At 35.7% G+C, this 12020-nt stretch overlaps 1 protein-coding gene across 1 annotated transcript; it reads left to right on the top strand.

The window, feature by feature from the left end:
- Positions 1-845: 845 nt before the first annotated feature.
- OTULIN (OTU deubiquitinase with linear linkage specificity) lies at positions 846-11548 on the top strand. The gene is made up of 7 exons (XM_018086488.2): positions 846-1185; positions 2737-2810; positions 3604-3698; positions 4918-5061; positions 7278-7403; positions 8432-8701; positions 9990-11548. Exons 1-7 carry the CDS (start codon positions 887-889, stop codon positions 10182-10184), a joined length of 1203 nt encoding a protein of 400 aa, XP_017941977.1. The 5' UTR covers positions 846-886; the 3' UTR covers positions 10185-11548.
- The last annotated feature ends 472 nt before the right edge of the window (positions 11549-12020 follow it).

Genomic DNA, 12020 nt, shown 5'->3' with positions numbered 1-12020 from the left:
TGCTTGGTACACAGCAGGGCTTGTGTGCCAAAGGGCAGTAACGTCTGTTGTTTACAGATGTTGCAACAAAGGTTTGTTGCAGATGGGTGGCTTTAACCTGGAGATGGAAATATGTTGTTCAGTTTTAAGGTGTACAGAGTGGATATTAAGATTCTGAGTTCGGAGGTGACCAGCTGAGGTAGCAATGAAGTGTCTAGAACACGAATGTAGCAACTGCAAAGCAACCCATAACTTTTGGGGAGGTTTATGTGTCAGTTTAAGATAAATATCTCTGAAAATCTGCTATGTGGTCACATCCAAAACCTTTGGAGAGCTTGCTAGAAAGGGTCGTAGAAATCCTGTCTTGATACCTTGGGTGTCATATTGGATATGATATGGATTCCAATGCATATTGGAAGGCATAAAGATTGGAAACTTTTGCACTAAGCATAATCCTGATGCAATGGAAGTTTCACATTGCAGCAGGTGCATTTGTAAAAATCCTTGTCTTGCAGGACTGAAACTTGTTTCATTGGGATTTCTTTTAATCCTCGGATTTTTAGATGATAATGCACCTTGAGAGCAGCAGGTGTTCAGTCAGTGCACTAATTCTAGTGCGAGTTGTGTTTGAGAAGCTGGCACAGCTTAGCCTTGGTAATAAGCAGAATTGACTTGCCAGTAGGATGAGTTTGAAAATAGCTTGGGAGCTGTCCTATTTTACTGAACTGTTCTGAATTTAGTTGTTGGTTTTGAAAAATCTGTGTAGGCTCTGAATCCTTAGAATTACTCCTTAGAATTACTATTAAAATATTGTAGTTTTCTTAAAACATGTGCTTTTGTTCTTCTGTGAGAGCTGCTCTTCATATATTTCTCCATTCTTCAAAGACAGGATAATTTTCAAGGGTGGATGACAGAACCAACCGGCCTTTCTGCAGCTGCAGAGCAGAGTGTTCCCACACAGCTGATGAAGCATAAAAAGGAAGTTGGTGTTGCTTCTGAGGAACTTGGTTCGGCAAATGCGGCTACAGACCAGAAAGAGCAAACTACATCAGAAATAAGTAAAGACTATGTATACAGAAGTAGTGGGAGACCTGAGAAGACAGAAATTATTAAATCACTTGTGACAGATCAGGATGAAGCTAGAAACTGTGAACTGTATCTACCTGCATCTAGCCACTGTTCAGCAGTGGAGTCACCTGAGGAAAGGTGAGGATTTTTTTTTTAATATATTAATAGTTTTTCTGTAGAAAGGGAGGGGTACTCTCAGTTCATGAAGGTAAATTTCTTGGGAAAATTAGTTAATGGTTTAGTGAGATAGGTCTAAATGTCACATCTTAAAATTTGAAGGCCACCTTCACCCTTTAGATAATTTTTTGTTTATTTTTGTAGTTTATTAGTGGCTTCTTTCTCCATCTAATGGAATAACTGTGGAGTAGTGTGTTTAGTATCTCCCATCTCTGTTGTTTCTCTTTTAATTGATAATTATTTAGTATTGTTACAGAAGAGATTTCAAGCAGTTACTTGAGCACTTGAGTAAAAACTAAACTGTGGTTTGATATGACAGCATAGTAGATGAGTTTCCTGCTATTAACCGATATTGGTCTTTATACTAAACGCTTTTTTTTCTTCTCATGGGAAATATATGCAAATTATTTGAGTAAGCTGGTTTGGATATAAAGAAACAGAAATACAGTGCCATCATTTAGCAGTGTATCCAGCTTTCTGCATTAAACCCTTTCTTGCAGTCTTCCTCTCTTAGTAGTGTAAGGGGGTGGGGCAGGGTCACTGCCTTAATTTCTTCCTGGTCTTTTACAAGCACACTGTATTTGAGGTTTCTGAGTAGTAGAGTAGAAGCTACTGGTAGTGGTGGGCAATAAATAAAAACCCGATAGCTTTTTCTGCACATGTGCTTTCTTCAAAATACAGACTTTAAGTGTAAGTTTTTTTAGTGATAAACCTAAATGATACTAATAAGTTTGGTGGTGTATGTTTTTTTGAAGTATTTTAACTGCGAGACTGATTATTTTTTGAAAGTTTATTTGCTAGGTGTAATTATATGATAAATGACACTTAGAATCATGTTTAAAGATTCATGTTTTTGAATGTGCAATTTACAGTCAGTTTTTTGAACATTGCATGGGCCTCATTTTTCTCAGTAACGTTCACATCCAAGCTGTGAGATCTCTTTGTGTTAATGCTAAGCTGTACGTAGAAACAATAGTCTTGTAGCCCACCATTTCCTCCCTGATGGTCATAATTTGGCTTCAGAATGTCTGTAGGCTCAAATGGAGATATTTGATTCTTAAGACAACGTACCTTCAAGTGTTTGTCTGGATTTCAGCTAGCCTGTATGCTGCAGTTTGGATCATGTTAGAACTTCTTTGACTTAGTAACATTCAAACCAGCTGCAGATAGTTCATTACTTTTCATCATACTCTGTCATGTTCTGCTCACTACTGGGCAGGTTGCTCAGTCCCAGTGGTGTGTAGATACAAAGCTCTGTTGAGTAATGGGTTCTTAGTTGCATGCATAGGTGGTGTTACTCATATATGCAACAAAAAGGCATGTTGGCTTGTGTCTTTTGCAAATTCATTTGAGAGCTAATGTTGCTTCTATGAAAATGTGTAAGATGGAAAGCAAATTCAGTTAAAAAAATAATTTTAGAAAGACTGCAGTACTTGCCTGAGTTGTAAAAAGGTTGAAAAAGAGTGTAAGATTTGTGCTGTTACATGAGGTATGTGTTAATTTTTATTGCAGTGAGGAGGACATGTATCGTGATGCAGAAGAAATAGAGAGAGAGAAAATACTACTTCGTGAGGCAAACTCTTCAGGTACAATTGAACTTTGTGTGAAGTGCTACAGTTCACTGTAGCACTAATTTGTGATGTTTTGACACCCTCATTTCCAAGGACTTCTGTGCACAGATGTCTGTGTGCAATAGAAGTTACTTATCATGACTGAGTACATTGTACAGTTTAATACACAAAAAGATCAATTTAATGTAAAATTAGTTGGTCTTAGTGTATTATTTCTGTGTTTATGTAGTTACTTGACCAGAGAATGTTAATTCTTTGAAAAGCAGTCACAGCCTATATTACAAGTAAATGTTGTGCTTGAAAATTACCGGTTCAATAGTCGTCATAGCAGCATCTGTTGCTTTGATGCCTTGTTAACCTCAGTGCTATATGTTTTGAAATGAAAGCTGTTGGGACTCCGAGACAAAACTGTATTTCTTCTTTCTACTGTTGTCACTGACTTATTGAGAAAGATGTGTCATCTTTTTCCCTGATAGTTTGGCTGCTTTCTGAAGAGAGAAAGTTTTGTGAAATATTTTTCTGCTTGCTAAGAAAATGAAGAGTACTTCACTAATTTCTACAGTATTTGCGGAAGAGAGGACCAGAGTGTTCTGTTTTGTTGGAGGCAAAAAAATTGTTTTTCTTCACATGTAATTTTCAGAGCAAGCTGGTTTTTTCCCCTCCCATACTAATAATTAGTTGCTGTAAGTTGTTCTGCCAGTTTTGTTTGGCACTAAGATTATTTTAAAGTGATAGTGTATTTAGAAATTTGACACACTTTCTACCTTGTTCTGTTTTTTGTATAATGTTACGTCTTCTATTTTGACAGAATATAAACTAAGTGTTTCACCTGAAATGGACATCATGGAGTATTGTAGAAAAGAATGGAGAGGAAACACACCAGTAGCAAAAAGGATGAGAAAGGTAGCAGTTCTATTTTTGTTGAATTTCATTAGGCTTTTTTTTCATTTGTATGTTTGTTAGGTGATTTCCTATGGGATCAATCTTTAGGACAGGAAATGCAGTAGCAGTGTTTTACATCGCCAGGTCTTAGAAGTGGCTGATAACTGGAAGATGCTTTTTGCACTCACTCCAAATGTGTTTTTAGTAAGGCTACTTGCTGATAGTGTAGGGATTTGATTAATACTGTTCTTCTTTACTGTTTTCAATTGAAGTTTTATGTTTTGTTTATTGTCATGAAATGCTAATTTTGTGGACTGTTGAAATGCAGAGCGGATTACCAAATTTTTGGACAGAAAGCAAATAACCAAAGTTGATGAATTGCATGATTTTTAAGGTGGGGAGCTTTAATGAGTAGGCATGGGTTTTCTTAAAATTTCCTGAAATTTTTTTTTCCAGTTTTTGAACTAGTGTTCTTATATTAATCTTGAACTAGAGTAGTAGAAAATAAAGCAAAATTGTTTTGTTGCTGTTTGAAAATTTATTATATGTATGAGTAAACATAATAAATAAATAAATAAAAAGATGCCACCTTCAAGAGATTACTAAGAAATACAGACAACACAGGGTATTGGCTCTTGCTAGGTTAGCTGGGGAGACATGTTGAGCTTTGGAAGTTTCATTTCAACATTGTGGCTTCTGCTAAAACTGTGTGTATGGGAACAGCAGGGAGGGAACAAATGGGCTGAGGCAAGTGTCAAGATATTTCAGTGTAAACACAAATGTTCCCTGAGGCAGAAGCAAGCTACATGTGACATGTGTTGGGTAAGTAGCATTAACTATTTCTGATACTTCTTGTAAACATGATAGGTAGCCTTGTGTGTGTGTTTATATGGGTTTTTTTTGGAAACCTAGGTGAGTTAGCTACCCATATTTCAATGATGTTCATATTCTGTCATCAAACAAATACCTCAACCAATTATCTACTTAGATTTCTTTGGTTTCTTGTTTGTTTTTCAGCAGAACTAGGGAAGTGGGTTTTTTTCTGAAGCATAATTTGTGACATAAAAGCATTTGAACTTCCAAAATGGGTGGTGGGTCAAATGTGGGTTTTGTTTTTTTTTTTTTTTTAAATAGCATTAGTTATTTGGATGCTAATATTCCAGTATTTTTTACACTACAATGTGTGACCTTAAAGTGTTTTATTAATACTTTCACATTATTTGGGTTTTGTGTTTTTTAGGGATATGAAGCAGTTGCTCAGAAGTTTGCATCTATACGAAGAATACGAGGTGATAACTATTGTGCTTTCAGAGCAACTCTTTTCCAGGCATTAAGCCAAGCTACCCAGTTACCAGGCTGGCTGCAGAGTGAGGATTTGACTATGGTATGTCTCAAACTCTGATCTTCTTCCAGTAGAGGAATATTTGTTCTCACCTATTTGGTAATTTTAATCTCATTTCTCTGTTATGCTCACTTTTCAATATCCTTTGAATTGAGAAGTTTTAGTGTCCAATATTGTTTGTGCACAGTGATTCTTTCACCTTGGAATTGAGTCCAGCTGCCCTTAGTTTCCAATTTGTAATGTATATAAATGTTACTGTAGTGCTGACTGTAACGTAACTTGTCTGTCTTCATCTTGCTCTCTTGGTTTCTTCTTACTGCATAATATGGCAGTAAGAGATTTTCCACAAGGTAGCTGGTAATAACAAAAAATATAGACAATAATTGTAACATTTGAGAAATCCCTGTCTTCAGAATTATCATGTGTGCCATACATGGTTTTTCTGGGAAGTGGAATAGTAAATTGGGTGCTGTAGGCTTTTCAGAATGCGTGTAATTACCTGTGTCTTAAATGTTACTTAAAATAAGCTTAAGAGCAACTCCACCCTGATATGAAGAACAGTTCTTATGGAGCACTGATGTGCAAGCAAAGCAAGGTGTCTTCCTAAGAGCAGAAGAAGAATATTGCAGAATTTGTCTTGTGTCAACAAAGTCCGTTTGGTGGTATTGGTGAACATGGAAGAAACATGTGAGAAGCTGCCTACACAAGAGTGACACACCTCAGAAGAGTAAGGTTCCACTTGTCAGGATGCTGCTGGGAGTGTAAATGGTGAATGCCTGATGCAGACTCTGTGTGTAGCAGTCCAGGTAGAATCACACTGCTCTCGCTATTTTTCTGTATAACTTTAGAGACCATTTTAAAATTTCTCATTGTGGTCTCTGTCATTGTTAATTAAACATCTCCTGATATGTTTTTGTAATTACTGATAAAAATAGTTCTATGAATGTTTTACTGTAGCAGTAAGTACATTGCGAAATGGTTTCTTTTTTATAAAAAAACACATTTCTCAGCTGACAACCATTTCCACATTATCACATTAAAGAACATGGTTTCCCAGTGCTCTCTTAAAGAGTGTGCAAACTTTTTTTAAAAATGGCGTACTTTACAGTTTTTAATGATATTCATCTTTTTTTCTTCCTGCTGGTTCATAGAGGAAAATGTGTCATATGATAATTAACATTTTTTAAAAAAGGCACAACTACAAACCCAGCTGACTGAAATGGTAAAGTACTATGCAGCAAAGCAGAAGGCATGTAGGATAAATGCGTGTAGTGACAAGTACAGTATTGCCAGCATATAGCTGGTAGGACAAATTTGTCAGTTTTTTGGTGTTTTGTTGTTTTTAATTTTAAATGGTGTTTACATGCACATTTCTAGTTGTAAAAGTTACTGGCACGTAATTTTTGATTACTTTGTTTTATGTGTCCTGTTAGCATAGGATGCCAGGCTGGAGGGGGAAGATCTGTGTGTATCTGGCACATATTTGGTTGCCACGTATTTGGAATCCTGATAAAATGAAAACTGGCTGGTAGTGGCTGATGGCATGTGTGTCGCTCTAGCCAAATATTTAATTCATTGTGAGATGCAAGGTGGTCTTCCAGTTCTAGTGGTAAAAGGGGTTAATAGATGAGGATAAAAAACGGGACGTGCAATTTACACTCCTTAAAGAGAAGTGTAAAAGCTCTTAACAGGTGTAGCTCATGAGCAGTAAAAGAGGCAGTTCTGAGGCTAAAACATGATCTGGTGCATCAACTAATTCCGAGGTTGTTTTCTTCTTTAATAAAAAACCTGTCATAGAGTGCTTGAATTATGCTCTCTGAAAAGGAAATGTAATTTGTGTGTCCTGGACAAAGTAGTTTGCAGTCCACCAAGACTTCTGGATTATGTGGTGGACGTCGTCGTCTCTTCTGCTGGTTTAGGGACACTTTGAAACACAGTTGCTGTCATCTATCTCCTGGTGGGAGGTTGTTTTAATTAAAAAAAAATAAAAAAAGGCAGGAGTAACTTGGTGATTAATTTTTCCAGTGCTTAGGTGTTTTGTTGATCTGTAAATAGTAATAGACCAATATTCTGACTGTTACCCAAAAAATATAGAGACAGTTGTGTTTGGTTATGATCATCTTACTGTGACATCTGTTCAAAAGAACATATAAGGGATTGTTTTAAGGTGCAAAATTTTAGAAAAAAAGTAAAATATGCAAGTTAGTGGCTTTCCCTTTCCAGACTTTTGACTTAAGCTCCCTTCCCTCAACTTCCAGCTTCCTGAAAACTTGCTGAACAAGTATGACTGGATCAAGCAGTGGCAGCTAAAACAGAAACTGGGCAAGAAGATGGGAGAAATAAGTGATGAAATTAAAGAATATTTAATACTTCTAAGGAAAAAGGTTGGAAAAGTATTTTTTTTATTCTTGGTCATTTACAAATAAAAAAAATGTCAAAGATTTTTGAATGTGGTGAATTTAGCATAAGGATGCTTTCAGGAGTGAAAGTCACTTTTCTGTATGTATACTGCAAAAGAGTCAAGTAAAGAATGTCTGTTCAGATATGTGAGAGATGTGTGATCTTTCACTGCTTGCGATAGCCCAGTGCTGGAAATAATGTGCAAGCAGCTCTGCAGAAAACTGTTAGACAGGTTTCAATGAAGAAATCAATGTATCAGAGTAACTTTTTACCTCTATTATTTCTTGTATTTATTTGAAGGAATGATATATACTATGGATAAATCCTGTTGCTATCTAGAACAGGTCAAGGAAAGAAAAATACAGAACAAAACTGAAGTAATATCAAAGGAGTAGGTTTTCTTCCATTTTTATATGCTTTTATTCTAGGTTAGCGTCACAGGAACATGGCTGTGCCCTTTCAGTGTTGATTCTGTATTACCTAGCCCCATGCCTTCTCCCTCTAGGAACTCTGGAACCTATTGAAAAAGCTTAAGCTGTTCCTGTCTTACTGTGAATGCATATTGTCTTTTTATGAAGGTTTTTAAGAGTATTTTAAAGGCTGCATTCAAGCAGTTTGAAGGCTGGACTGAAATACGTATTCTGAGTAACAGAAATATAAAGAGTATTAATTATGTACGATTTATGGTACAGAAACAAAAAGACCATTATCTTACTGCTTATTGTCCCATGACAGTATTTTTTCTGCCATCTTGCAACAATTTCCAGCATACCCTCCTTTTACTTTGCTTAAGGACCAATTAAAACAAAATCAGACTAACTGAGCCTGACCTTGATAAGGCTACAATTGTGGAAGTATTCTTGTTTGTTTCTAAAAAGGCACAAAGCCCTTTGTAAATTAAATTCTGAGTGCCTGTACTGAGCATCTGACAAATCACAAGTGTTTTTTGCAGCTCTTGCACGGTGACGGCTATTAATTTGTTGTGTGATGGTTTGTTTTTTTTTTTTTTTAGTGGAGGAATATAAGTGAAATCAAGGATCCCATTGAAAAACAAGAAGCTTGTGATAAATTGTTTAAAAATGAAGAGGAGGAATACAGTCTCTATGAAGCACTGAAGTTTTTGATGCTTAATACTGCAATTGAATTATACAACGATGATAAAAATGGAAGGAGAGTGCCTGTCTTCTCCTGGTTACTGTTTGCTCGGGATACATCTAGCAACCCTTGTCAGCTAATGCATAATCACTTGAATCATATTGGTCACACTGGAGGCCTTGAACAAGTAAGGAGAGATTGTTCTCATAGTGTTATTTTCCTGTTTCGAACATTTTAGTTTCAAGTGGTTTAAGAAATCATCCAGCTTTTGTTGGGCTGACTAAATGGAATGGTGTAGTGTCTGGTCTTTTGGTGGGAACAGTATATTAGAACTGCTTGCTTGTAGTGAGGGTTGGTAAAGACCCTCCTTTTAAATGCTGGATTTTGTCTGGCAGGTGACAGGTACCATTCTTTGGAAATAGGGTTTTCTGTTAATAGAACACTTGTATGAATCTCTTAACTGTTAGCTTTTTAAAAAATATCATCATAAAAGCTGATACTCAAATTATGAAGAGAAGATCACATGTAGCACATATATGTGGTGAATTCTGATAAGCTAATGACAATTGGTATTATATGTGGCATAAATGGTACACATATCACAAAAAAAACCCAAACCAAAGTCCAGTAGTTAATAAGCTGAATAGTCTGAAAGATTTTAGAAACATCCATTTTAAAAAAATCCCATTGAATACTTTGCAAGTGGGATACTGCACTTAAATTCACTACTTAATTATAGACAGTAGAAGCATGGAAGTATTATGTTTTGTTTCTGTTTATTGTCTTAAAAATCTGACAACTATAGTATAGATGAGACAGTTTGCTGCTACTCTTAAATTAAGTGATTCATTGGTGACTTTTTTGCTGCTCGGTTTATTCAAGAAGTTATATCACCTATTTTTGTGCTGACTTGATTTGTTTATTTCAGCAATATTCTTTGTAAATTATTATTTAGAACAGGGTATGCTTGCCACTGTAGTAGACAAGATAGAAGATTTTTTTCAGCTTCTTTCTCTGCATTCCTTCTCCTGTCAACAGGTTGTAAGGGCTTTCCATTTACTTTTTATTTGGCTGGAGAGTTCAGAGTATCCTCTAAGAGTGAAATGATCATTGCTTGAAACCTGCTGTTCCCTGGTTTAGTGAATTAACAGGATGAATACTGATACAAGAGAACGTCTTTCCTGCTTGTTTGTGGTGGAAGGGAAGTTCGGATTCTCTGTGTAAAGTAGCTTTCTTTAGGATTAATATCCTACTATGCCACTGTGGGTCTGAAGAGCTTCGTGTTAAGTGCATGTTATCATAGAGATATATGATTGAGATACTGAAGTAGAGATGTTCATGTGAATGCATTCTCACTTCATAATTTTTTCTTTGAAAAATTACATCTGATAGGTATTACTTTTGTAGTTTTATGAGAAAAATCTTGTAAAAAGAATGTTTAATTTTACACATATATTTGTTTTTTTGCAATGTAGGTGGAAATGTTTCTTCTTGCTTATGCTCTGCAGTATACCATCCAAGTGTATCGGCTCTATAAATATAGCACTGATGAATTCATCACACTTTATCCCAATGACCCGGAGGAGGATTGGCCTGTGGTGACTCTCATAACTGAAGATGACAGACATTATAATATTCCAGTCAGAATGTGCCAAGAGACAATGCTATAAACAAGTGATTTTTGGCAGACAAATATGTGCTGCTTATTGAGGTTTCCAGGGCTGTTTTGAAATGGGACAGTGACAAAATCCACACTATTAAATCTACAACAACTTGAAATCTGTGTTTTGGAAGTTGACATCTGAAAAGAAATATCAAATAGGTATTATCTTAAATAGTAAATGTTTCGCAAGCATGGCTTTTATTGTCCATTTAGAAAGGAAAAAGGAAAAGTAACTTCTGTAGTCTTTTTTTTTTTTTGAGGGCTTACTCTGAAAAAACTATAGATTTATTTCTTTTAAGAAGGATAGTGAGGCTCTGGGGTAAGAAAGTAAGGAGGTAATGTCCTGGCTGGTATTTTTAATGGTGCTTAGAAGCAATTATAGAAATCTTGGATCTTGGGAAGGAATATAATTCTTTTGCAGTTGGAATTTAATGCCTGCCACGATTTATGCTATAAGAGAGATGTTACTTAAAGTTTTCTAATGCTTTGGGTTTATTTTTTCTACATGAGCATCTCATATTTGGAAGCCAGTTGTCTGTTACACTCATTTTCAGTGTAACAGACAACCCCTGGAGAGAAACATGGCAAATGTAATAAAGGAGTATAAAAGTTTAATAGTGGGTCACAGAATTCCTGCTCAAGTTGTGATAGCTGATAAGAGATACCCACATGCCTGTCAACTTCCATGTCTGTTCACATTATTGTTCCAGTAATGTTAAACCTCACTGGCAGCTGCTGTGGAGATCATGAGGATTTTAATTTGTCCAGGGAGTGCAGTAGATGGAAATAAACTTCTGGTGCAGCTTACTCCTCCCAAGAGTGGAGATGTGGGAGGTTCTCTTTCTGCTTACAATTATTCATTATGCTCTAAACTGAAAGAATACAGCATGTATCAGATGCTGGGAGTGCTAAAAAAACCTTTAAAAATCATTAAATAATGAAGCATTCAGCTTTTAGGTTAAAGGGGAAATATGCCCTACAGAGGACTCTTGAAACAAGAGAGTGAAAGCTGATTTAACTGAAATGCTGGTCATAGGCAGTTCACTTGGCTTCTCTTAGAAAGCCGCCTTATATAAACAGGATAAAATGATAAAAAGTATTCATTTGAATATTCTGGAGGAGATGGTGTGCAAAAGTTTTATGCTTTGTTCTACGTGAAATTAATTTAATTATTATTGTGAAAGGTAATTACACGAGAAGATGTATTCACTATGTTCTAAAATGTGTTTTATACACAAGTTAATGAGGTTTATCATGTACTCAGTGTTATATTTGTCATGTTGTCTTTGCCTTTTAAAACAACTAGTTTGTTACTGAACATTTCTGGGAGCTACAAGGGAATAGAAATAAACGTAATAAATTAATCTGGCAGTATTTTGTTTCTTGTTTTATGGCCTGTTCTCTGTCTTGCTTTATATTTTTGATGTTTTCATTTTGAAATCCATGTTAAAAAGTTAGTTTATTCTTGAACCCTGCAAAGCATACTAACCTATGTAAAAGAAGTAATTATTGGCCTTGCTGCTTGTACATGGGCAGCAAAAGCAAATAATTCCCTGAATTGCTGTTGTCCAAGAAAAACTGAAGAGGAAAGAAAAATAAATCAGCTTTTGCAACTCACTTAACCCTGATAAAAAAGTTGAAGTTATTTAAATAACTGAAATTATCTAATTGTGATATATTCTTGAGATTAAAATTTAACACCTCTTTGAAAAAGGCCATGTTGTCACACATTTAGGGCAGTGACTCTGAAAGTATGACAAAAGCTCCAAAGCAGAGGCTTTTTAGAGGCCAAGTTTGCAGCCATTAGGTATGAAAACAATTCACATAACTGACTTGTATCTTG

This window comes from Manacus vitellinus, unplaced genomic scaffold (genome assembly GCF_001715985.3).
Source record: "Manacus vitellinus isolate BGI_N305 unplaced genomic scaffold, ASM171598v3 scaffold_96_pilon, whole genome shotgun sequence".
In the NCBI taxonomy this organism is placed as follows: Eukaryota; Metazoa; Chordata; class Aves; order Passeriformes; family Pipridae; genus Manacus; species Manacus vitellinus.
This window is presented reverse-complemented; position numbering and strand designations above follow the sequence as displayed.